The 27,777-nt window shown below is 45.9% G+C and overlaps 1 protein-coding gene across 1 annotated transcript in view; it reads left to right on the top strand.

The window, feature by feature from the left end:
- Nucleotides 1-27,777, top strand: part of MAPKAP1 (MAPK associated protein 1) — a 408,697-nt gene that overhangs the window by 126,386 nt on the left and 254,534 nt on the right. Inside the window, exons 8-9 of the mRNA XM_056860945.1 lie at nt 6,486-6,593; nt 20,550-20,690. Coding sequence (XP_056716923.1) covers nt 6,486-6,593; nt 20,550-20,690 — 249 coding nt within the window. The remainder of the gene's footprint in view (nt 1-6,485; nt 6,594-20,549; nt 20,691-27,777) is intronic.

Genomic DNA, 27,777 nt, shown 5'->3' with positions numbered 1-27,777 from the left:
AGATGTTATTAATGTGCGAATGGCCCTTGGCAGGAAAAAGGTTCCCCACCCCTGCAATAGACCTTCCAGATGGATGGAATACCTGCCTTGTCCATGCTACGCCCACGAACCTTACTATGTGCAAAAAATAGAACCCACCACTTTGTGCGTAGAAGCCCAGCTGAGTTCCGTGTGTGCTTGAATGTGGATCTATGCTGGAACGGGATCTATACTGGAATCTCAGGATCTATACTGGAACGGGATCCTGTCCTTTGCTGATTGATCGTTTTGGATGTTTTATGGTGGTTTTTATTTGATTTGTTCTATATTTCAGCTTATTATTAGCTGCTTTGAGAACCCATTGGTTGGATAAGGATGACCTGTGCATATTCTAAAATCATATTTTGCATTTATGTAGCACTTCAGAGTGTTGGGAGCCTTTCACGTGCATTATTTCCATAACACCATGTGCAGCCGAACCTTTGTACAGCATCCTTTTGCACTTAGGTTTCCAATGGATCAAACTTGGTGTTCTCTGGCAAACAAGATTTTTTCCACATGTTCTTACACATTTTTTTCTGTACAAATGAATTTTTTAAAAGTATATCTATCTAGTTTTTGATGCAGCACAACCTTAACAGGTCTCTTTTTTGCAGCTGTTTTATTATCTTATTTATTGCATTTGTTTCTCTTGTTTTTGTGGGGGGGTTTTAAGTCAAGAAAAAGAGAGGGTTTGGGTTTGCTTTATCGCCCATCTTCCATCTCTCTTGACCTATGCATTCTTCATTGCTTTTGAAAGTTAATGGGGGCAGAATTGCATTCCCAAACATTGGGGCTTGAGAGTAGCTGTGTAGCCCGAACTTAGTTGATCTCTGGTGATCGGTTCAATTTAGTGACCATTTTTAGCCATTAGACCTGGGTAGAGTGATGGTGATTTGGTGGAGGCCGCAGTGTCTGTGGGAAAATTGGTTCTTTGATAAGAGCCCTGTTATCAGAGGGGGATACTTTCTCATTTACATTTAGATGAGTATTGATTATTTATTTACTCTGAGAAGTGAGATTCGTTCCCCATCTTATCTCTCTCGTCTCTGCTTGTCAGCAGAAAGAGAGATAGAGCTCCCTGACATCAGCCCAAGATAACAGCACTTTGTAGCAGAGATAAAAGTTGGAATTGGGCCTTTTTCTTGCCTTGACTGAAAGGATAAGTTTTAAAAATTAGAACTGATGGGTTCAGGCTTTCAAAAGCCTTTCTGAAGGCTTGGCAATTTAGCCGGCCAGCAGGGTCGCTTCATATAATAGGGTCCAGCTTTTCTCTCTCTTTTGTTGAGGGAATTGTTTAATTTGGTTATACTTCTTGTCATCAAGGAAGGTGTGTGGGGAGGGGGAGAAACGTTTTCGTACGGTGTAGCGTAAGAAGAGCTTAACCTTCACGGGTCATGTTCAGCGCTTGCCTCTAATCTTTAAAAACCTAATGATCCCCCTGCTGTTCAGAAGGAAAAATTTACCTCAACTGAATCTTTTAAACTGAATGGAGAAACAAACTAAATGGCACAAAGTTACGGCAAGCAGAGGGTAGCCATAGATTGTGTAGACACTCTCACTGAAGTGTGGGCAACCCCTGCATGTGCAACCACTGGAGGGCTAAGGAATAGCATCCATGAATTTTACTTTTTCATTGGTAGTACATAGATGCAAAACAGAACCAACGTGGGTAGTTATAACACCCCACGGCCCTGAGGTAATTTATCTGTTCCATCCTTCCTCCAAAGCATTGCATGCAAAGGGGTTAATCTCCTCTATTGTGCTGGCAATACCTGGGAGAGGTATGTTAGGTTGTCATTACCTCATGGCCATTTCATGGCTGAGCAGCAACTTGAACCCAGGTCTGTCTACCCACTACACCACAAAAGCTCGCAGGTTCAGATTGATGATGGTCACTTTATAAATATGCTTCCTTGCAGTTTTTACCAGGTCTGGTCAAATGTACATGAGCAAGATAGTTTTAAAATGCCTGTTATTAGAGAGCATTTGGTGACGCAAAGGACTTAACAGATGCTGAACGTGCCATGAGAGTCAGCGGCATTATAGATCGAGGGCGAGAGACGGCTGCCTTAGACCAGTGGTCTGTCTGGCCCTGTACTACTCTCCAGGATCCCCGTCCTTTAATTTGAAATGCCAGGATTTAAACCCAGAACAATATGTGCTCTACATAACCAAAGTATTGCCAGTCTTTGCTTTTAAGTCCATGTGTGCAACAGTCTTGCCCTTGAGGACTGTAAAAATCCAGCCTTTTGATGACTTGGAAATGGTGCTAGATCACACACACATACATACACGCCTGGCAGTATTTTCTTCCCAGACCCATTATGTTGCAAAACAATTCAACAATAGATGCATCATGGAAGCATCAGAAATGAAGCTCTCATCGTGCTCCAGTAAAACATCCCCTTTGAATCACCTTGCTGTGTGTCGCTTGCTTGGTAGTATAACTTTTTTGTACTTTGGTTTGATATAAGGTTAGAGCTTACACAATTTCATTCAGAATTGTGATGCTTTAAATCTGTATTTAAAAGCTGGACACAAACACCTTCCCCCCAAAAAGAGCAAGAGTGTACATGAAGTAGGTAGGCTAGGTCCAGTCGTAAAATCATGGCTTTGCATTTACTGTGGTTACTTTATGAAACAAGGATTTGGCGCACTCAAATCCTGATCCTCAACAAATGTATATTTCATTGCCTTTGCTCCAGCCAGCTGGGATAGTGTATGGGGCAGTACCAAGAAGCAAGCAAAAAGTTCCATGCTCAGATCATGCAAACCATAATCTATACTACTTATTGACCAGCCTCAAACCATGGTTTCAGATCTTGGCTTGACGAATCCTCAGTAACCAACAGTTAGTGGACTGGCACATGTTTTGACAAACACACTACCCACACGGTTACTTTAATTAAACCATGGGTGGTTGTTGTTTTTTGTTATATCTGAACCAGTATATTTTTAAAGCACTTAAGTTAAAGTTGTGGTTGTATGCACATTTATTAAAGTTTTAATTAGTTAATCAGTTGAAATTTATTCTTTAATTACTTGTATCTTCAATCAACCTCAGCAGCAAATTTCTAAGGAACTTGTTCAACCATCTTAAAAAAAAAACACAAAGCACTCATAAGAACACCTGATGATGTATTAAAAATGCACAGAACAAATGTTTCCAGCCCTGAGCACAAGGTGGGGTGAAGTAGTGGAGGGGATTCTTGATGATAGTGATAGTTTAGGGTCAGGCTGTTCAGTTCATGTGCTGATTTGACTATATGCACTCAGTTCCCACTTCGTTATGGGCTTTTGGCAAGGAGATTCTTTTATGACCGCTTTGGATCAATGCTGTGGTTTTTTTTCTCTTTGACAAAAGTGGACCATTTGTTCTTGTTCCTTTGCCTGTATTTTCAACATCCTTGCAAAGGTGCAGGCAGTTTAAAAGGAAATTCCTGCCATGTTTCGATCAGATCAAGCAGCTTTGATTTTTTTGCATTCTCCTTCTTGCTGCTTTGTTCTCCCCTCCCAGCCATCCCTGCTTTTTGTAGTTGTTTGCTTCTCGGAGTGCAATTGGTTTCCTAAATGCCTGGAACCAGCTACATGGGCCGTTGCTGATTGTGCTGGCCTCAGAGGGAGCTGGTTGCTCCCCCCCCCCCGTGGCCCACAAATCGGTCGCTTTTCTGCATCTGTTCGGAAAGTCAGCAAGAGCCGGGAGTCTCCGTTTCCCCCTCAAATCAATGCCGCATCAAGAACAAAAACACTGTGGCAGACAGTGCTTTTCACACGATGTTGGGGTGGGGGTGGGAGAGAAGGAACGAAGAACCATAGTTGAAACTCTTTCGCAGTAAATTTTGAAACTAATTGGCCTACCCTGATCTCAAGCGTGTGATGTCTTGGGCCAAGATTTCTACTTTTTTTAAATTTTGCATTTTAAATCTGTGAATGCTTTCCTGAATTATGACAGGATTCTGATGAGCACTTTAATACCTGATAAAGGGAGGCTGCCTTTTCTTTCCTTCCTTCCATGCCCACTCTGAAATGCTTGTATAGAAAAGACTTCCAGACGTTTAACAGAAGTAAAGCCATTTTAATAATACTTAGCATTTGTGTAGCGTTTTCAAGTGTGCAAAATGCTTTGTGAAATGTTATCTTGTTTGTAGTCCCTGCAACACCACTGTAATGTAGATCAATATTACTATACCTATATGGCAAATGGGGGTGAGAGCAGCTTGGCCATCTGGTTAATTAGTGGTAGAGGTGAGATTCGAACACATGACTTCCTGATCAACAGCTCAGCCACTACAGTATATAAAATAATATAGAGTAACATAGATTATGCCAGTTTTCATTATTATAGTCATAAGAACATAAGAAAGGCCCTGCTGGATCAGACCAAGGCCCATCAAGTCCAGCAGTCTGTTCACACAGTGGCCAACCAGGTGCCTCTAGGAAGCCCACAAACAAGACAACTGCAGCAGTCAGATGAGTAGGAGAGTGTTTCCCACATTTCTGGTAGGTGACCTTCCCACCTCTCCCCCCCAAAATTAAAACTGGAGGAATACCTTTCTCTTACACCTAAAAATATCTACTTCTAGAGTGTGGCAGAAGAAGGAATCACCTGCCTTAAAGAAGAGATGCAACCCTTTCCCTCATTTCTCTCAACGTGTGTCTGCATCTTACACTTAGCGCCACAGTGTGGCATAGTGGAGTGTCAGTCTATGGAAGGGAAGACCCAGGTTGAGATCACCACTTAGGGCCAAACTACATGTTACAAAGCCCTCAAATCAAGTCAAGGGCTTTGAATCAGACATGAGTTGCAAGTCCCCACTGGGAACTCAGTTCCAGGAGTTGGATTCAAACTAAATTGGTCATTTCCATCAGTTCCCCCTACCCATTGCAGACCCCCCCCCCATGTCATTCCTCAGGTCCCCAGTCTCCTAGGAGCAGCATATTGTGGAGATCAGTGAACTGCAGTAAGAGGAGGGCAGGGACGTTTTGTTCTGCCACCAGAAAATTTAATGTGGCTCCATCCCCAGTGGGCAGGGGGTCAATTCAGATCCAGAGTGGAGTGTGTGGCGAGTGGGATGCTTTTTCCCTGATTGGGGAAATTTGCATGGATCCCCATCAGTAAACGCATCTCTCAACGAGACCAATAGTGGACCCCAAGGTAATTTCATATTGGGAAAATGGCCCAGGAGGGGGAGGCATAAGCACTTTCTCGCCAAGTGCTGTGGTCCTGATCCAAATCAGGCCCCACATGTTTGGGAAGTGACTTCCCAATGGAGACTTCCCAATGGATTCATGTCTAATTGAAAATCCTCACAGTGACCTCGACATGACCCGAGGCCTTTGTGATATTTGTTTAGAAGAATCAAGGATCTCACTGGGAGACCTTGGGCCAGTCACTTTCTCTCTCTCCCTCACTCCAGCCCTAACCTATCTTACAGGGTTGTTGTGAGGATAAAACAAAGAGAGGAGGCCTGTGTATCCAACCTTGAGCTCCTTGGAAGTGAACCAACATTAAAAAAATGTGATACATAGGTGAGTCATTGATGTAAACCCAACCCTCTGTCCCAGTAATTTCCTGACAGTATGCTGGGGCAACACTGGTGTGTTGCTAGAGCATGCCACATCCTTCTTTGATTGTACAGACGTAGTCCCTGAGCAGTAGCTCACACAGACATGTATCAAGCAGCCTCCTCCAAGGGTGAATGGTACTCTTGTGGGATTCAGTGTTCCATCCAGATATTACAGCTTTTAGCCTCCATTCAGGAGGATAGTTTGGGTCACAGGAGTTCTCCATTATTTAAGAGAGCCAGCGTGGTGTAGTGGTTAAGAGCAGTGGTTTGGAGTGGTGGAGTCTGATCTGGAGAACCGGGTTTGAGTCCCCACTCCACCACACGAAGCCAGCTGGATGACCTTGGGCAAGTCATGCTCACTCAGCCTCACCCACCTCACAGGGTGTCTGTTGTGGGGAGGGGAAGGGAAGGCGATTGTAAGCCAGTTTGATTCTGCCTTAAGTGGTAGAGAAAGTCGGCATATAAAACCAGCTCTTCTTCGTAACTGATTTATTCCGATACCAGCCACTCTCTATCAGCACCTTGCAGGAGTTATGCCCATGCACTGTTTGGGAATTACTGGCAGAGGGTTCAGATCAGAGGAACTTAGATTCAAATGCCTGCTCAAGGGGTGAATTCCCTGGGCAGCCTCGTTCACATAGTCTCAGCCTTTCAGTCAGTAAAAACAGTGATCTACTTTGCAAGGTTATTTAGCAAGGGAAGGGCTTAAGAAATCAAAGTAGATAATAAAATGCAGCCTGCACTTCTGAAAGTTTGGCGCTTTGTCTCTTGACTGATCTGGCATTCTTTAACAATTTTACTCTTTGTTTTATTTTATTTTTGTCTTCCCTCCCCCCGCCCCACACACACACACTTACAAGCTTAAAGAAATCTTGTAAACGTATTGTCTGTTTTTAGGGCCTCAGTACCGGCTGGAGAAGCAGAATGAGCCAAATGTCCCTGTTGACTTGGACTGCACCTTGGAAAGTCAGAGCACTTTGGAGTTCTGCCTCGTCCGTGAGAATAGTAGGTTGGCTCCTTTCCTCCTCTTCTGCCCCCCCCCCCCCCGCCCCCAATTCTGCTCACGTTAAATTCTGTCCTCTGGAGCTCCAAGGTTGGGCAACCAGCTGGGCAATGGATTTGGAAGAGGATCTAGGTTACTCCTCACCCCCCACTCCCCCCCCCAGCCAGTTTTCAGCTGTGCCAGAAAGACTTCTGTTTCCAGAATTCCAGTGATTGATTTCATGCGGCACCCTCTGGCTTAATGATTAATCTGCTTCCTGCTAACCTCTGTTCTAGTACAGTTGTGAACCTCTCTGGTGCTCTAGTGCTGGTCAGCCGGTCTCGCTGCTCTGAACAACCGGTGCAAGTTAGCCCCAGCTTGCGATTACTGAAAAGCCAAGCCTCTGTTCCCCAGCTATTTAGAGCTAGCTGCAAGCTGTTTGGGACCAAGCCAGATGAGATGCTGACAATTTCTTGATCAGAGCTCCTAGCTTTTTGTTAAAGAGGATGGGATGCATGGGGAGGAATTTCTTAAGCCTCCCCCACCCACATACACTCTTTCCTACCTGAAATGGCCCCTGGGAGCTGATATTTGCCTGTGGGGGAGCTTACAAGTTCAGATATTTGTAAGTTTGGCCCAGTGGGGCAAATAGTGGCTCCCCGTGGCTATTTCAAGGATCTGGGATGATATAGTTTAGCCCTAGCTCATCAGATTACAGAAGCTAAGCTGGGTCGGTACTTGGAAGGGAGACCTCCGAGGAAGATTCTGCAGAGGAAGGCAGTGGCAATCCACCTCTGCGTAATCACTTGCCTTGAAAACCCCGCCGGAGTTGCTATAGGTCGGCTGAGACTTGATGCTACTTTACAGACACACAAGGCCATTTCAGGTCAGAAAAACGACACAAGGGAGAAAGCTTATAGGCCTGCGGCTCCAGTCAGAATTCAGGCTCTGTGTGCGTGATAATTGTATTTAAAAAAAAAAAGCTGGGACCTCCAGTCACAGACCATTTTGGCCTCCTTGCCTTTTTAACAGCGTTTAGACTTTGTACTTGTGGGGTTCTCAGAAGTGACTCACCCACATTTTCCCATGAGGGACAGTCCGAGGCTCAGTAGCAGAACCCCTGCCTTGCATGCAGAAGATCCCAAGCTCAGCCCCTGGCATCTTGAGGTAGAGGATCTCAGGGGCTGGGGGGGAAACCTTTCTCTGCCTGAGACCCAGGAGAGCCCCTGCCAGTCTGAATGGACAGTAATATGCTTGACAGACTGATGGGCTGGTTCCAGATAAAGCAGCTTAATGGAGGCATATGTTCATACTCAGCGCTTCTGGGGTGCACATTACTAAACATTAGAAAATGGATCTCTGCCTCTATAGGGTCAGCATGTCCTAATTTGTTTGGTTCCAACGTTTTAATACTGTCTTTAACAGAATTTTTTGTATAAAGGCGTTAACAAAATAAAACCACAGTGAAATCACTTAGAGGGGCCATGGCTTACTGGAGGAGCACGTACTTTGCATACAAAAGGTCTCAGATTCAATTCCTCTTAAAGAATCTTAGTTAACAGGTGTAGAGAAAGAAGTTTCTGACTGAGATCCTGTAGTACCACTGCCAGGCTAAACAAACTGTACTGAGTTAGGTGAACCAGTGATCTGATTCTGTTCAGGGGCAGCTTCATATGTTCATACCCCGAGTCAGTAACTCAACAAGACAAACTGGTAGCACAGCAGAACAATAGTTTTCATCCACACGGGCTCCACAATCAAAAGCCTGCAATGTGCCTTCATAATGGGTCGGGTGATACAGCCAAAGGGGCCTCTGGGGGGAAAGGTATTCCATAATGTTTGAGGCAACCACCAAAAAGGCCCTGATCTTTCCTAATGGCAATCTTGCCCTCTACCAACAGTAGCACCTTGAACAGGCCCTCATTGAAATGTCTTAAAAGCATGTGAAAGTTCTGTCAGGAGCAGGTTGATGTTTAAGATAGCTGACTAGTTTGCTTCATTGCAAAATATTGTCGAAGGCTTTCACAGTCAGAGTTCATTGGTTCTTGTAGGTTATCTGGGCTGTGTAACCGTGGTCTTGGTATTTTCTTTCCTGACGTTTCGCCAGCAGCTGTGGCAGGCATCTTCAGGGGAGTAACACTGAAGGACGGTATCTCTCAGTGTCAAGTGTGTAGGAAGAGTAATATATAGTCAGAAAGGGGTTGGGTTGAGCTGAATCATTGTCCTGCAAAAAGTATCCAAGGTAATGTGCTAATCATTGTCCTGTAAGTATCAAGATAATGTGCTAATGAGGGTGTGGTATGTTAATATGGAACCATTGTATCCTGAAGTGATCTGTTAATGTGTGAAATCCAAAACTAATCTGCATGGCTATTGTTGACAGTCAACAATAGCCATGCAGATTAGCTTTGGATTTCACACATTAACAGATCACTTCAGGATACAATGGTTCCATGTTAACATACCACACCCTCATTAGCACATTATCTTGATACTTACAGGACAATGATTAGCACATTACCTTGGATACTTTTTGCAGGACAATGATTCAGCTCAACCCAACCCCTTTCTGACTATATATTACTCTTCCTACACACTTGACACTGAGAGACACTGTCCTTCAGTGTTACTCCTCTGAAGATACCTGCCACAGCTGCTGGCGAAACGTCAGGAAAGAAAATACCAAGACCACGGTTACACAGCCCGGATAACCTACAAGAACCAATTGCTTCATTGCCCTACCCAATAAGCAAACAGTGTTTTCTGTCCAATTATAATAAGCCAAATTCTTTAAGTTTGGGGAAAATGTTGCATGGGGTATGGGAGATGCAGAATGAACAGAGCATATCAGAACTAAGTATTAACTCAGTCAGGATGCTTTCAGCACACTGCAGACAGTTTTCTCTGCATGATGTACCTAAACTACACTTGGGGATGCATGCCTTTCAGAATCTCAGCATGTGTCATAGCCCTTCCATTGATTCCATGGTGGCTTCCCAAAAGCAATTTTGTCACATTTCCAGCTGCTGCAGTCAAGAAAATGGCTTCCAGAAAACTGCAACTCAATCTGTGCATGGATTGCATTGCATGCTCTTTGCAACAAAAAAGCATTCCCAGGGCATTTGGGCAAAAATGTGATCTGTCTGAATGAGTCCTGGTGCTTCTTTTTGTGCTCCAGAATGGCTTAGCAGTTTTGTCCAGAATAAAAAAGAGGGTATTGTAGGGAGCCTGTTTTAAATGATAGTGGCATATACTGTATTTTACTCAGTCCCAGTTCAGTTGTGCATGCTGTGAGCACACAGCTCCATGAGAAAATGAGCATCAGCTATTTGTCAGGGTGCCCTGACCTGGATGGCCCAGGCTAGCCTGATCTCATCAGATCTCAGAAGCTAAGCAGGGTCAGCCCTGGTTAGTATTTGGATGGGAGACCACCAAGGAATACCAGGGTTCTATGCAGAGGAAGGCACTGGCAAACCACCTCTGTTAGTCTTTCCATGAAAACCCCAAAAAGGGGTTGCCATAAGTCAGCTGCGACTTGACAGCACTTGACACACACACATTTGTCAGGGGGGGCAAAGTCCAGCCTTCTCCTTCCCTGGTCTGCCTCTCAAACAGGTGATGAGCCCAGTTACCAATATCTTGACCAGGGTTCCATATACAAAACTCCCATTTATGGACATAATACCTCATTGAACAACAGACACAGAGTTCTGTGTCCCTTAGTTGGATTAGCTGGGTCAGAGCGTTCCCTTTAGCTGCCTAATCCCCTAAACTTGTTTTCTTGGAAGCAAGTCCCACTGAATTCCATAGAACTTAGTTGCTGGTCAGTATGTTTAAAGGTGGAGTCTTTTTCTTCTTCACGCAATATTTAAGGCAGATAAAAAGTGGGGCGGGGAATTGGACAGCTGTGAACCAGATCTTTGTGTCCATTGGAAATGGCTGCCATTGGGCATGATACGTTTGGTCTAATTTTAGCTGCTGTAAAGTTAGCAATTTATTCAGATAAAGCATTTCCTATGCAAGAGCTATTAGTTTAAAAACGGGCAATATATGTATTTTTCCCTCTCCCTACACAGAGCTGAACAGATGCTAGTAAAATCCATGCCAAAATACTCCTTTTGAGCTAGTGTATAATTTATATTTCAAGGGATTAATCTCAAAAGAAGACTTTGAGTTAGCACAAATACCCAGTGAGACGTCTCCTTCTCCCCCCCTCCCCCCGGACTCACTGGCGTCAGGAAGATTAACAAACGCTCCCCATATTTGGGACTTCTGTAACTTACTGTGAGATTTCTACTTGAATGCAGTTTCCTGCTTTTCTTTTCCTTTTTTTTCTTGTTTTTTGAGAAGTCCCCAAACTATTCATGGCTAATTTACTTTTATACTTTCTACCCTGCTTCTGGAAAGTTCCCACTTCCCATTTCATCATTAGACAGTAATTAGTATTCAAGGGAAATTGGTCTTAATATATTAAAATTGGTTAAGTGCCTTTAGACCTGTACCAAAGCCAATGTCTTATTGGAAAATGTAATTGGGGACTCTGTGTATGTAATTAATTGAATTACAATTAAGAACTTTCATTAAGCAATATACTAGTACATTAAAGTAATAACGGAATGTTTGGGGGGGCTTAGCTTCACGTTCTTGTTTTATTGGGGAAGTAGAGATCTGTGCGGTCTCTGATATTGGAAGTAGGAAGGCGAAGGATTACTCTGACGTTGGTGCTTTGCTGTGTTCCTGCATCAGCTGCAGTCCCTTCTGTCAAAGGGAGCAGTCCCACCCTTGACACCTGAAGCTGGATTGAGTATTTCTTTGGTCATTGGTGGGGTAGAGTTGCCAACCTTCCCATCTTGTACTGCTCAGTGTTCTGTCAGGTAACCAATGCTGGGATTCAAAAAACCAGCAAGTTCTACCCCTGATCCGACAGGGAACAGATTTTGTCCTGCCTCCATATTGGCTTCAGACTCATCCGAAGATTCAATCGTTTCATTAGCCAAGAATTGCTTAGTGGAAGGACCTCTGCTTTTCCTGCAGATGGTCCGAGGTTCAATCCATGGCATCTCCAGAAACCCTGGAGAGTCGCTGCCAGTCTGAGTAGACAGTACTGACCTTGATGGGCCGATGGTCTGATTCAGTATGAGGCACCTTCATGTGTGTGTTCCTGTTTGTGTTCATTGGCAACCCCATAGGAAAAAAAAGAAGAGCCTTGCTGAATCAGACCAGTGGTCCATCTAGTCCAGCATTCTTTCTCACCGAGTGGCCAAATTAGTTGCCTCAGAGAGCCAACAAACAGGCCGTTACAGGCCAAGGCCTCCCCCTGTGTCTGTCTCCAAACGTGTGCTCAGATTTTACTGCCTCTAATTGTGGAAGATTACTTTAGTCACTGCGGCTAGTAACCGCAGTGATTGGACCTCTCCTCCATGAATCCGTCTAACCCAGTGGTTCTCAACTTTTTTTGCTGCATTCCCCCCTTTCACCATTGTTCAGAATATAATTCCCCCCTTCCCAAGATAGTCATAAACTTTATTGAATGTCGCAGATTAAATTAAAAAACAAATTACAATTTTACAGATTGTACATATCTACAGGACATCACACTTGGCTGAATAATGGTCCCAATTCCCCCCCCCCGAACCGTGAAATCCCCCCCCCGGGGGGGGAGCTTCCCCCTTGTTGAGAACCCCTGGTCTAACCCCATTGTAAAGTCATCTATACTCGTGGTCATCACTACCTCTGCTGGCAGTAAATTCCACAATGTCATTACTCATTCAGTAAAGAAGTATTTCCTTTTGTCTGTCCTGCACCAATTGCCCATCAATTTCATTGTCAAAATAGGCATCTCTGGGTTAGGTGGATCAGTGGTTGGGTTTATGTGTCATTTTGTGGTCCTTCCTCTGAAAGTACAAGAGCTAGTCGGTCACTTTTCCAACATAGCGCAGCTGCAGCAGGTAAATGATTTGTAAAGTTTGCAGTGGAAGCCCAACAAAGGAGGAAGCGTCCATATCTGGGTTATAATAATTGCTCTTAGCAATGTGATTTTCCAAAACAGGCTGTTGGTTCATCTTAGCTCCATTTCTTTTGTCTTTTATTTTTGCTGCAATTCTGTGTAGTTTTTTTGTTTTTCTAGTTTAGTAAGATGCTCTGGATGCAGTTGTTGGTAGAAAGGCAAATTATAAATGCTATGAGTAAGTAACGCCAAGAAGCAAAGGCTGCGAGAAGCTGAGGCACTCTTGTGGAGGGATCTGAAAAGTTGTGTTCCTTCTAGGACAGAGAGCCTTTTGATGGGGAACAGAGGCTTAGGAGATAGATATGGAAAGGTGCACGCTGTCTGGCTCATGGCAGACCGGGTGCCAGATTAGAAACTTCCAGGCACCAGATTTCACTCCTGGGCCATCAGTTGCTTCTCCCCATCTTACCCAGTACAGCCTTATCTGGGCAGCGCTGGGACTTGACATCAGAACTTTTAAAACAATGATTTCATTCAGAACAGAGTGTTCTATTTTTCTCCCTTTCCATAAACAGGAGTTGTCAGCCCAATTTATTAAGGTTGAAAATCGTAATAAGATTGGCAGAGGCTGCTGCCTCTTATCTGTGGGATCAGAACTGGAGGTGGAAAATGCCAACAAGTCGCAGCCGACTTACGATGATGCTGTAGGATTTTCAAGTCAAGAGAATAACAGGAGGTTTGCCATTGCCTGCCTCTGCATAGCAACCTTGGATTTCCTTGGTGGGCTTCAATCCAGGTACTGACCCGGGCCAACCCTGCTTAGCTTCCTAGATCTGACAAGATCGGGCTAGCCTGGGTCATCGAGGTCAGGGTAGGGATCAGAACTACTCCCTGGGTAAAATGGGTCTCCCTATGTCCAATATTTAGCTATGTTGCGTTGTTTTTTTAAAACAAACCATTCCTCTGTTGAAACTGGTTCACTCCAAATCTTCACAGTGGTTGGTTTATGGCTCCAAGACTTCAGTGCAATTATGTAGCACTGTCTGGCAGAGCCTACAGCATGAGAGCCCAATAGCTCAGTAGTAGAACATTACATACACCTCTTGTGCAGAAGGTCCCCAGTTCAATCCCTGGTATCCCTAGGTAAAAGGATCTCCCATGGCAGGGAGGGGAAGGCCTTTTGCCAGAGACCTTGGAGAGCTGCTGCTGGTCAGGGTAGATAATTCTGGGCTAGATAGACGTGGAATAAGTCTGCTTCATTCATGTGTTCAATTATCTCTGATGCCAATTGCTATTTTTTTGTTTATTTGTTTCCATTTTTATTTTATCAGGAGAAGGGAGGGATTGGAAAACAAACCCTTAAAATCCCCCCTTTTCCCCATGAAACTCCTAGCAAGGACACCCTTTGGGAAGAGAGCCCCTGCCTCTCTCCGGGTATTTCAGATCATGTATGCTTATTTGCGGCCAGCACACTGTTTCCTGCATGATGAACCTTCATTATTGTAGGCGATCCAGCAGGTCTACCTATGCCCAAGGCACAAATCCTATCACTTAAGCAAACAAAGGAGATTGTTGTTGGACAGGTGTTGATTATATTGCAGTTGCAGTGGTGAGGTATAAAAGAATAATCAGGATGAATGTTCTCAAAATATGCTGGTTGGGGTTTACTGAACGTAGGGGGTTACCGCACTTGTATTCCCAGCGATGTATTAAGAGTTTGAAAATGTTATAAAAAATACTGTTCGCATTTTCTATGTATTCCCACCGATATATTAAGAGTTTGAAAACGTTATAAAAAATACTGGTTGCACTTTGTTTGGCCCCTTTAGCTGTTAAGACGTCTTCCAACCATTTATAAGCCATGGTATCAAAAAACCCTTTTAAAGCGATGTTTTTTATAACATTTTCAAACTCTTAATACGTCGCTGGGAATACAAAGTGCGGTAACCCCTGTAGTCAAGAACCGGCCTTTAGTACCTTTCCGAGGATCTCTGCCCCTTGCCCCACGCTCTACAGAAATCCCTTCCTCCTCTACCCAGAGCTGAAATGGCACCCCTGGGTTCTGAAAGTTTTTTTTTTCTTCCTTCCGGATCCTGGCTACGCCATTCCCGACACTCCAGCTGCTGCTGACAACACCGCCACTCAGCTGTTACTTAGAGCCTCGCAGCTTCTGTAACAATCCAACTTCCTCGCTAATTTTGTTCTCCTCGATGTGAATTGTCATTCTTTAAGCCCATGGTTCAGCTGCTTGAACATCTTTCAGTGTGACATCTATGCAGTGCTAAAAGACAAGCGGAGGCCCACTCTTGTATCATGTTGGGTCTGAAGGGTATACTTTGTGCTCCCCCAGTTCCACCACACCACCCGCAACTTGCATCTCTCTTTTTAAAATTTCTTTTTTTCTGGTTTCCACGTTTGAACCCTTTCCTCCCTTGCTCCAAGGAGTGCACGTTGGGGTGATTCGTTTTACATGGCATTAGATCCACAGAAGGGAAAAATACAGACACGAGAGTGGCTGGCCTGGTCCCGTCTAGTGAGTATGGTGGCTATGCAGGGATTTGAGGCCAGTAGTAATCCATTCCAAGTCCGGCATTGCAGCTGCTATACTTCACCGGCTTTTCTCGCAAACTTGTATGCTTGCTATTGAAAGGGAATGGTGTGTGTGTGTGAAGTGCCGTCAAGTCGCTTCTGACTCATGGCGATCCTGTGTATCAGTGTCCTCCAAAACGTCCTATTTTTAACCGTCTTGCTCAGATCTTGCAAATTGAGGGCTGTGGCTTCCCTTATGGAGTCAATCCATCTCTTCTTGGGTCTTTCTCTTTTCCTGCTGCCTTCAACTTTTTCTGCCATGATTGTCTTTTCCAGTGACTCTTGTCTTCTCATAATGTGACCAAAGTACAACAGCCTCAGTTTTGTCATTTTAGCTTCTAGGGTCAGTTCAGACTTGATTTGATCGATAACCCCCTGATTTGTTTTTTTGGCAGTCCATGGTATCCGTAACACTCTCCTCCAACACCACATTTCAAAGGAATCCACTTTCTTCCTATCAGCTTTCTTCATTGTCCAGCTTTCACACCCACACATAGTAATAGCGAATACTATGGCGTGAATCAACTTGATCTTGGTTGCCAGTGACACATCTTTACACTTAAGAAACTTTTCTAGCTCCTTCATGGCTGCCCTTCCCAGTCTCAATTTCCTTATGATTTCTTGGTTGCAGTGTTCTCTGATAACAATTACCCCATTTGCTGTGCTTTAAAGGGTGGTTTCCAGTATTGATTGTTTGGATTGATGGCATTTTTGTGTCCCACCCTTCCTTCCAGGACTTGAGCAGACTTTTTTTGAGCCTCCTAAAGTGAGGTTGAAAGATGCTGGCATTGCCCAGCGAGCTTTAGAGCCTAGTTGGGATTTGGATCTGAGTTTCTAGACCCCTGGTCGAATTCTCCTGCCACAACATTTCGCTGGCTCTGTGTTCTGAAGCAGAGCCGTGGCACTGAAAACCAGTTTGAGTGCTGAATCCTTGGTGACCTCCGGTTCAAATTAAGCCCCAGTCACAGGTTGTTGTTTTTTAAGCCCCTTCTCCAGAGATACGAGAGAGTATCTGAGAGGGGCTCTTAAGGGCACCCAAGTTAGAGCTGTGTATTTGACATGATAGAGGGAGCTTTTTAAGCAGAGGCTAGAAGGCCATCTGTCAGCAATGCTGATTTGATGACCTTAGGCAGATCATGAGAGGCAGGGCATCTTGGCCATCTTCTGGGCATGGTCAGTGGGGGTTGGGGGGGGGAGGTAGTTGTGAATTTCCTGCATTGTGCAGGGGGTTGAACTAGATGATCCTGGTGGTCCCTTCCAACTCTATGATTCTGTGATGACTGTTTATAGTTCATAGCATGGCAGTATTAACACAGGCATTTGGGAGGCTTCCAGAAAAGCCATTTGACTTGGTCTTGTGGGTCTCTGTAGGTCAGGATGGTCCCGACAACAGTGGGCAGCACCGAGCTCACTTCTTCCGATTCCACTTTGAAGTGCACAGGAAGTCAAACAAGCTCGAGTCACTTTGCAGATTCAGAAGTCCTGTCGCGTTTTGTGCGGCACAGCATTGGGGTGTGAAATTGTGATGACGGGGCCATCTGCCTGAATCCTTGCGTCCTGGTTGAGCCTGTCTCTCTTACATTTTATGTCAAGTGATATGCTATTTTTGAGGCATATTTTATCTTCTCTCCCCCCCTCCCTATTTTGCGGAGATGAGAGAAGTGGGCTTCAGGATGCCACCTCTTTTTTTAAAAAGAAAATGTTATTTTTTGCTTAAAGTTAATTCTTTGGCGTTTTCCTCTTTGCAATTTAAAGCAAGCATGGGTTAACACAGCATCCAGTTCACATGAACACATGAAGCAGCCTTCTACTGAATCAGACCCTTGGTCCATCAAAGTCAGTATTGTCTACTCAGACCGGCAGCGGCTCTCCAGGGTCTCAGGCAGGGGTCTTTCACGTCACCTACTTGCCTAGCCCCTTTAACTGGAGATGCTGGGGATTGAATCTGGGACCTTCTACATGCCAAGCAGATGCTCTACCATTGAGCCACAGCCCCTCCCCAAACAGGACAGGCTGAATTTGCTCACCTTTTGACATCTAAGCTTCCCCAGGGCCAGTGAAAGCCAACATAAATGTGAGGGGAATGTCTTGTAATATTTACTGGGAAATCCTGTACGTTGGCAAGCCTCAAGGGGAAAGGAATTCCACAGGTGCTGAGTCAGCCGTGCACATTTCACCCTTTACCCGTGCTGGGTAGATTGGGTGATATAGCCAAGAGGACCATCCTCAACTGATATGGGTGATCATAACAAAGCAAAAGGGAGGAAGCAGCAACGGCACCAAGAACCTTCTGACCTTCTGCACCTAATCCAGGGGTCGGCAAACTCATTAGTCAAAAGAGCCAAATATCAACATTGGGAGGCCAGGTCTACCCATTGGCTTTCATGGCAGTAGACCTGGCCTCCGGAGGCCCATAGAAGCCAATTGGTAGACCTGGCCTCTGAAGGTGGACTTTTTTCCCTCCTCGGAGTCCAGGTCTACCGCCAAGAAAGCCACTGGGTAGACATGGCCTCCCAATGGGACTCAGCCGGAGGCCAGGTCTACCAAAGGAAGCCCGCCCCGCCCGACAGCTGATAGGCGGGGGGGCCAGGAACTGCTGAGCCGCCCGCCCAGCAATTGCGCGGCTAGAGGGGAGGCTTTAGCCTCCCAACCATTGAGGGCAAGGGAAAGGGGGACCCGGCCATTCTCCACAACGGGGGGGGGGGAGAGACAGCTCGCCCACTCTCTCTCTCTCAGGCTTGCCGGCTCCGCAGCCCGGCTGCCGGCGTGAGCGGGCACAAGAGCAGGGGCTCCGAACCAAGTTCGGAAAGCCGCACTCAGCGGGCCAAAGAGCCGCATGCAGCTCGGGAGCCGCAGTTTGCAGACCCCTGACCTAATCCCTTGTGGCAAGCCACTCCAGATTGCAGACTGAAAAGTTCCCAGGATTCCAGAGTGACTCCATCCAACGCAGGCAGTCCATTGTTCCCCTGTGACCTGATAGGGTATAAAAGCTTCCAGGGGAACACTGATTTCCTGCCTGGCTGCTATCCTGGGCTGCCGGCTGTTAGGGTTGCCAACTCTGGGTCGCAAAATACTCGGAGATTTGGGAGGGCAAAGGTTAGGGAGGAGAGGGACCTCAGCAAGGTATAACGCCATAGACTCCACCCTCCAGAGCAGCCATTTTCTTCAGGGGAACTGATCTCTGTAGTCTGGAGATCAGTTGTAATTCCAGGAGATCCAGGCCCCAGCTGGAAGTTGGCAACCCTGCTGGCTGGCTGGCCTACAAGCCCTGATTCCAGTGACTTGTGTCTGTTGCTCCCTGTTGCTGTTCACCCCCCACCTGCTTTTGCTGGATTGTGATCTCTGCTAGAGAGTCTCATTTTGGTGTCTTGACCTTGGTTCCTCGACTCACTTCCTCTCACTACAAGAGACGCACTTGCCTCCCTCGTTAAAATTTGGTTTAAAAGAGGTTACATATTCATGGAGCATTCAGTCTATCAGCAGCCAAGAGAGCTTCATTGAACTTCCAGGTTCAGAGGCAGTGTACCAGCAGTTGAGGGGCAGTCAGTAGAGGACACCTGCTGCCTTCATCCTGTGCTTGTGGCTTTCTGTTGCTGGAAGGAAGATTGACTTTGATCTACTGCAGCAGGGCTATTAATTCACCCATGATGGGAACAGAACCTCCATGTACATAGGCAGTATATCTTTGAATATCTTTTACTTGGACCCAGACAGCTGGAAGGGAGCCTGTTGCCTTCATGGCCTGCTGCTTCCCAGAGGCAACTGGTTGGCCTCTGCTGGAAACAGGATTGGGGATGAGTTGGATCTTGTATCTAATCCAATGAGGCTATTTTTATGGGTCACTGTAAAAATGGAGAAAATCCAGAGATGCCAGTCATAGCATGCTCCTGGTCAACCTGACCTATTTCCTCCTGGGAGGGGGCATCTTGCTAGATTGAGGTATGAATTTACATACCTTGGGGTTAGAAGGTTAGACTGAGATGCATTACCATGTTGAGCTAGTTCCAATGCTGTATTTCTTGGGCAGAATTAATATATAGAAATTGACAAGCCACGTTTCTGCTTTTACTGCTGCTGTTCAGCCCCCTCTTCTAAAATCCCATCTTCTCATTTATTAAAAAAAAAAAATTCAGCAAAAAAAAATCTGAAAGTTTTCATTAATCTCTCACAGCAAAATTTAGGGCTGCAAAACTGGCAGTTGTTTCAGCTTTTAGGATTACATTAGCTGGCGTATTAAACAAAATGTGTCACTCTGGTAGTATCTTCTCTGAAAAGCTAAATCAATTTTCTCGGCCGTATCCACGCACCACTTTATCTAAAAGCATCTGAATTATCATTTACAGCTAAGATGCTTTATTAGCAGCTGGCGTAGAAATTGCTCTGTGGGAAAAAAATTGTGTGTCACGTTATAGTAATTTTTAAATTGGTGTTAATCCAACATCATAAAATCTTTAAAAAGAAAAAAAAAACTTTTTTCATAATTGGCATTTTGTCTTAATGAGACGTTATCTTATTTTCGGAAGCCAGTTCTGCAGCAGCAAGGAAGAACGCTATTAAAATCTAGGTTTTTACAGTGGGAGAGTTGTGAACGTATAAATTAGCTTTAGCGTGTTACCTACTCTAACTTAAGACTTGAGGTGGGTAATAATTTTCTCGGGCTGAGTTCAAATGGGAGCACCCAGTTTTCTCACCCTTGAATAGTGCATCATTTTTAGGTGGTTTCTCAGGACACTGGCTTGCAGGTGCCCAGAAATATTTGTACATTGCTCAGGGGCAGAGGGGGAATGCGTCTTTAGTTGCCAAGGCACTCCAACCAACATTCTGGGCGCTTTCACACATGCTGAAGAATGCACTTTCAGTCCACTCTCAATGTACTTTAATGATTGTTTGCAAGTGGATTTTGCCATTTCACGTAGTCAAAGCCAGCTGCAAAGTGCATTGAAAGGGGATTGAAAGTGCATTATTCGGCATGCGTGAAAGCGTCCTCTCTGTCTGACCAGTCTGTGCAGCGATGAAGCCCACACACCCCATAGTATGGCAGGACAGGGTATATCCCACGCCAGCCCGCTTACAGGCTTGTCGCTAAGATGACCTGTATGAAGCACTTCAGAATGTTCTCAGTGCTGTGTAAGTGCTGAGTATTCCTGTCATTGCCCCTCTCTAGCAGAAGTAAGATGAATGCTATGAAATATAGGCAAATACCAGCGCATTCCTGTGCAGACATTGGCTGATAGGCGTGATTTGATTCACGTTGGTGCAGAATCTCCCTTTCCATTAAATTTTATTGTGGGCCCTAAGTACATCTACTGATCTCTTCTGCAGTTTTGCAGATGGCTGTCAAGCTAGCCTTTCGCTTGCAATATGTCTGCTGCTTGACAGGAACCAGATGTGTTTCTTCTTCCTTTTTATTTATATTTTTCTCCCCACGGTTATTGTTTTGCAGGTTCGAGAGGAGAGGAGATCTCGGAGGAGGACCCACAGATTGATATCGCTACTGTTCAGGACATGCTAAGCAGCCACCATTACAAGTCTTTCAAAGTCAGCATGATCCATAGGCTGCGGTTCACCACAGATGTTCAGCTAGGTAAATCAGTCTGAGTGCTTGACGCTGCCAGAAAGCCAGGGGTGCTCAACCCTGTTCAGCAGACTTCAGCGCTTGCTTTGGCCATGTAGGACCTGTGCGGTGTGCCTGCTGCCGTGTAATCCCTATAGCCAGACCAGGAAGCATCCCTGTGAGAATGAAACTTCCCTCCTTCCCACGTAAACTTGGGGGAGGGAGGGGGCTTGTAGAAAGGCCATGCTGAATTTTTGAGAGTTCTTATAACACATGACAAAATTTCATGTTGAGAGAATGATCAAAAACAAAGAATGCAAGTGTTTTGTTTGTTTGTTGCATGTGGGGGGGGAGGTCCAGCAGGGTCCAAATGAAGTCCCAAAGTTGCCGCAGTGTCAGCTGGTGTGTCTCCCGCGCCAGGACAGTCTGAAGGTGCTAGCCCTTCCACCCCTTTTTATGTCACAGACATGGAGGGAAAGGGGGCTCAAACCTCCTGGGTCCTCTTCCTCCTGTCGGCATGCTCCCTGCCATCTCTGATCTGCTTGGTGTAGTCTGGCAGAGAGTGGAGCAGTCTCAACCAACTCCTCCCTGGCCATGGGTTGCAGTGGCTTAAATACCCCAAGCCCATCTCCCTAGGGCCCACCCACCCCCTCCATTTCCATTCTCACGAGGCTCCCAAAACTCACAAGTCTTTCCCCACTTCTTGGGCATGGTGCCAGGGTTGTTTGGTGCCCCCTCAAGACAAAGCGTGACTGCCTCTGGGAGACCCAGGAGGGCCGCATGATGGCTGGCAGGGCATGGCTCCGCTGGCCAGCTGATTGCTGAAGCCAGTCGTGTTGGCCTTGGCCCGGCCCTGGCTTCTCTGAGGTTGTCAGGGGCCAGGGGCTGGCTGGCCTCTCAGCAGAGTGTAGTACCTAGGTGGGGCTCCCTCGGTGGGGTGAGTGTTGGTGGCAACAGGGGGGCCGGAGCCAGGGGACTCTTGGCTTCCAGACATCGCAACTGATTGGCAAACCTGTCTGAATAATTTACATAATTTAGACAGGCTGCAGAATTGGGGTTAGTTTGTTCATTTAAATCTTCAAAGCACATCTACTTGGAGGCTCTTCTTTTCTGTGCGTGTATGTTGTTGTTGTTTTTTATTGTACTGTCTTGTTAAGGAAAGGATTTCTGCGCTGGTGCTGTTGGAGGGAAGCATGTTTTCTGCTCTTGAGCAAACTATCCGAGGGTGATAGTTTTCCTTCCAGGGAAGTTTGACTCACTTGTATCTGGAAGCTGTCAAAAGTAGGAGCTTGAAAAGGTCGTGACAGATCACTAAAGATAAATGGTTAACAGAGAGAGCCTGTTAGCAAGGAAACAATTGGCTTTGTCTTGTTTCAGAGCAAAAGGACAGGCCTTGCTCATTTCTGGAGGTGCCGTCACATTTTCTATCCCTCCCCCTCCACAAAACCTCATGTAAGTTAAGTCTGTAATCCTTAATTAAGGTAATTTATGAAATCATTGCAGGGCTGTGTAGACATCCTCCTATCTATCCCCCCCACACACACACACACTAAGAAACCTTTATGTGCTTTGAGATGAGGAGAGGGCCTTACACTGGTGTGTGTCCTCTCTGACTCCTTCACCAGGCGGAGAAGCACATGGCCAAACTGTGAAGACCCACAGTGATTTGAAAGCAGTTTTCTGAGAGCCAGGGATGGAGGAGAAGGTAGGATTAGGTTACATGACCTGTCATCTGAAGAGAGTGCGATGCAAGTCAAAGCATTGTATAGGCATCGTGGGGTGTGGGACTGTGAACTGGGGTGCAAAGCAAAGAACTAGGTAGTATTGAGTATTTGTAGCTTACAATGTATATAGTGCTTTGCTGGCAATTTACAAAAAGCATACATTCTTGCCGTGAACAACGTTCCATTTCATTTTATATAGTGGGGTGGGGGAGGGAGAGTCGAGGTCAGGGCAATGAAGAACAAAAGGAAGCCGATGCAGTTCCGTGTGCTGAGGATTAGTTTTAATAGGGGATGCGGATTAAAGCATTAAAGTAATGAGAGGAGAGGTTTGGAGAAAGAGAGAGGGCATCACCTAGGTGTTCTTGGGGGAAGCTTCAGGGAGAACAGGAAGGAGATCCTACAGCTGCAATCCTAAGCATACTTCTCTGGAAGTAGATTCCTCTAAATGTAACATTACTTACAGTGCTATCCTATGTAAGGACATTCCGTTCTAACCCCATTGAGATCAATGGACTTAGACTGGAGTAACTGCATGGAATTGCTCTGTTGGTCCTAAAGATTGTTAGGAACAGGTTGTAAAACTGCTACAAATTGATAGAACGCATCACTTCCAACTCAGGATGTATGAAGATACCCTTTTTCCATTTTGTTTTATTTTGTCTCTTTAATATGTTTTTGAGCCTTTTTGTTTCCACTCACTCACACATACGTGCACGCACACACCTTGACATTTCCAGGGTTTTTTGTTTATTTGTTTCTCTGATATAATTTTAATGCCATGCGCTACTTCTACACCACTGGCACAAGAACGGGCATGAATTTTAATGGTAATTTTTCCATCAAAGTTCATTAGTGCAGTCTGTGCGGGGGGGAGATAGATGACTGTAGCTCCATCCCAAATGGGTTGAGACTGTGGCAGAAACAGGAACTTGGGAACCAAAACTGTTGTGGTCGCACAATTGGGTAACCTCCCTAGTTCCCAACATAGCATGAACCAGTGCAGGGAATGCCAAAAATAAGGGTGGGGGGGGAGGAAAAGAAAAGGGCTGACTTGACAAAGGATCCGGTCCTGCAGACCCGTGCGTGTGCGAGCAGGTGCAAGCGATGGTGCGATACAGCTATAATAGATGGGAGTATACAGCAACAATTTGCAGATAAAAATAATAGGAAGTTTAAAGTGTATTTTACATGATAAAAGAAAGATGAAATGGGGTGGGAGAGGAGTCTGTTACATCCGAGATGGCTCCACAGCCCCTGCCTTTTTTTTGTGTGAAGTAGCCTCCGTAGGAAAAGATTGATGCAACGAGAAGTGACCTTGGCTTGGAGCAGGAGCCGGTGATGTATGTATGAGCATCTCTCGGCTAAATGGACCCAGATTTGTAGTGCTAATATACATGGAAGCCCAGAACCAGACTCAGGATGGCAATAAATCAACAGCCACTTTGGGTGTCATTTCTGGTTTATATTCCACTATTGTTCTATCACTTTAATTCATGTCACTATCATCTGTTCATCTGGAACAGTTTTATATAATTTTCCAGTGGAGTTACCTGACAAATCCTATCAAATTAACACGGGTGCATTAACAATATTGACTCCACTGTGCGAATTCTTGGGAGTTGCGGCAAATGAGATGTTTTGTGTTTGTGTGTGTTGTTTTTTTAAAGAGAGAGAAAAGGCCCACAAGGGGTTATTTGAGCTATTTTTTTTAATGTATGGGAGAGAGTAATCTGGTGTATTTCCATTACAAAGGATCAGAGCATACTGTTTTTGCGCTGCTTTTCCTGGGTTTTTGTGGAGCAAAAATGCAACCCTCTTTTTTTTAATGTCAAGATGACAGCTGCTGATAATATTTTCACAGGGGAAATATGTAGATTTTGGACACCTAATGATCGAGGCTGCCTAAAGTGAAATGTCCTAATAAAGAATCCCTCTGCTAATGGAGAATCCCGCTTTCTTATTTTATTTTCACCCTCCTAGCATCCTTTTGGGCTCTTGACACTGTCTGTAATTGAAATATGGTATCTGGGATGGTAGGGGTGCTCAGTGACAAATTGCACTGCTTGATTAATTGAAATGCAAGCCTTGTTTGCAGGAGCTGTTCAAAGCTATACTGTAGTGGTCAGATTCCAAATGAGGGTAACATTGCATTTGGCCTCTGCAGGAGTTAAGGTTAACATAACATGCATGTAGTTCACCCATTTGCCTGGCCTTGTTTTCTTTCTGCTCCGGCTTTTGGAAACCACAGAGATTCAAGTGAATGAGCGACCCCTCAGACCCTTAAAAGAGACTACCAAGTTTGTGGTGGCCGCCGGCACCATTTTCAGTCTTGCAGGACACACCACTGGTTTGTGTTGCCGCATGACACTACAGCTTCTACGCTTGGCCACCAGTCGGGAATTCACTCCCCACACAGCAGAGAAACAGAAGTGCCTCTGCAAATGGGACATGCTCTGTGTAGACCAAGAGCCACTGAGAGATTGCAGCCCCTCCCTCCCAGGAAGCCATCAGCCAGAGAACATAGAATCACAGAGTTGGAGGGGGGCATACAGGTCATCTAGTCCAACCCCCTGCTTAATGCAGGATCAGCCTAGAGCAGTGATGGCGAACCTTTTAGAGACCGAGTGCCCAAACTGCAACCAAAAACCCACTTATTTATCACCGAGTGCCAATGCGGCAATTTAACCTGAATGCCACCCCCAGAGGGGGCCCAGAGGGAGAGGCTAGGGTTGCCAAGTTCCTCTTCACCATGAGTGGGAGGTTTTGGGGTGGCGCCTGAGGAGGGCAGGGTTTGGGGAAGGACTTCAGTGCCATAGAGTCCAACTGCCAAAGTGGCAATTTTTTCCAGGGGAACTGATCTCTGTTGGTTGGAGATCACCTGTAATAGCAGATCTCCAGCTAGTACCTGGAGATTGGCAACTAGTTCCTTAGTGTTTTCTCTCTACATATCAAGACAAATGGAAAGGTGTTTGGAGGATAGCTTGTGGCACTTCAAAGGTGGAATAGGACTGCACGCCCCTCCGCCCGCACAGACCCAGAGGGTGCCGGAGAAGCCGCTGGAGGGAAAGAAGGAAGGAAGGAAGGAAGGAAGGAAAGAAGGGAAGGGAGGGGGAAAGGGAAGGAAGGGAGGGAGAGAAAGAAAGAAAAAGAGAGAGAAAGGGAGAAAGAAATGGAGCAAGGGAGAGAAAGAAAAGGACAGAGGGAGACAGAAAAAGAAAGAGGCCATTTATGCATGGGAGGTTTTGCCTTGGATTTGCCACTCGGTGGGGCGCGGTGGCAGGCTTGTGAGAGGCGAGCAGGGTGGGGCAGAGGGCGCCTCCTTCGCACCCACCGACCAGCCATGCCCCTCCGCCCGCACAGGCCCAGAGGGCGCCGGAGAAGCCGCTGGAGGGAAAGAAGGAAGGAAGGAAGGAAGGAAGGAAAGAAGGGAAGGGAGGGGGAAAGGGAAGGAAGGGAGGGAGAGAAAGAAAGAAAAAGAGAGAGAAAGGGAGAAAGAAATGGAGCAAGGGAGAGAAAGAAAAGGACAGAGGGAGACAGAAAAAGAAAGAGGCCATTTATGCATGGGAGGTTTTGCCTTGGATTTGCCACTCGGTGGGGCGCGGTGGCAGGCTTGTGAGAGGCGAGCAGGGTGGGGCAGAGGGCGCCTCCTTCGCACCCACCGACCAGCCATGCCCCTCCGCCCGCACAGGCCCAGAGGGCGCCGGAGAAGCTGCCGGCCATGCCGAGTGTGAGCGCTCGGCTTCTGTTCCCCGCTCTCCCACCTGCCTGGACGGCCGCGCACGCTCCAGCGGCGGCAATGGCGGCAGCTTCTGTGGGAGAGTCCGGGGGCCACCGCCAATGATGTCGGAGGTTCCCCACCCCTGGGCTACAGCCTCCCCCAACCCTAACCCAACCCTAACCCTAACCGGGGCGGGGCAGAGCCGGAAAGGCCAGCGGCTTGGAGGAACCGTGCGTGCCGGCAGAAAGGGCTACGCGTGCCGGAAGTGGCACCCGTGCCATAGGTTCGCCAACACAGGCCTAGAGCATCCCTGACAAGTGGTTGTCCAGCCTCTGCTTAAAGACTGCCAGTGAGGGGGATCTCAACACCTCCCTAGGTAGCTGATTCCACTGTCAAACAACTCTTACTGTAAAAAAAAAAAATCCTAATATCCAGCCGGTACCCTTCCACCCACAATTTAAACCCATTATTGCAAGTCAAATCCTCTCCTGCCAACAGGAACAGCTCCCTGCCCTCCTCTAAGTGACAGCCCTTCAAATACTTCAAGAGAGTAAATGTCCCCCCTCAACCTCTTCTCCAGACTAAACATTCCCAACTCCCTCAGCCTTTCCTCGTAGGGCTTGGTCTCCAGGCCCCTGATCATCCTCGTCACTCTCCTCTGTACCCGCTCGATTCTGTCCACATCCTTTTTGAAGTGGGGCCTCCAGAACTGCATACAATACTCCAGGTGCCGCCTGACCAACACAATGTACAGCGTGCAACCACAGCAAGCTTGTTTCCTCCCTCCATGCCAGAAAGATTCCTGCACCTGTTGTCGTTGGACTGCAGACATGAAGGAAGGACACTGTTGTGTTAATCTTTTGTGAGCCGCCTTGGAGAACATTTGCTTGGGAGGTAGGGTACAAATCCATCAGCGGCCCACCTTAACTTCCTCTGTGCCAATACCAAGGCTATGGTATTAAAATTAAGAGAGCCTATTCAGCACTGAGCTTCACACGTGGAGGACCTCCCTATATTCTCTTTTGGAATATCAGCAACATTCCCTGCATGCATTGAGATTGTATACATGCAGGAAAGGCCCCTCACTACTTAAGTGGCCAGACGCAAATCCAAACAAGGTACAAGTTTATTCTTCTTTTGGAAGTTGCCTTTTGAATGTCAGTCTTGCTGAAAACGTGGCCTCGTTTAAGGATGCAGAGTGCAAGTGAAACCCATATTTCTAATGCGGGAGAAAGAGTGATTCAGGATGTCCTTTCAATATTTGCAGAAAATGATTGTGTCGTGGGAGGGGAGGGATGTGATTGGATATTGATTAGAAATGAGTAGGGTTCTCACGTGATTTAAACTGTAGTTGATTCATTATAGGAATTTTAATTGATAATTTATTAAATCTGCAAAAAAATTGCATTTGAGGAAAAAATGCTTTGTTTTAGATGATGCAGGCATGTGTTTTTGACCAGCATCCTGTTTGAAGACCCATTCCCCTTCCTCTCTTACATTGGCAGGAATGCCTCTTTTAGGAAGGTGCCATTTGCAGTTTTTATAATTACTTGCATTAAAAGATATATTTTAAAATTGTTCAAAATCTGCGGCTTAATTAATTATAGCCATCTGTTTAGTGACTAAAAATATTTTTAATTTATCTGATTGACCAATTTGTATATGCCTAGACCTG

This window comes from Euleptes europaea, chromosome 14 (genome assembly GCF_029931775.1).
Source record: "Euleptes europaea isolate rEulEur1 chromosome 14, rEulEur1.hap1, whole genome shotgun sequence".
NCBI classification, from domain to species: Eukaryota; Metazoa; Chordata; class Lepidosauria; order Squamata; family Sphaerodactylidae; genus Euleptes; species Euleptes europaea.
This window is presented reverse-complemented; position numbering and strand designations above follow the sequence as displayed.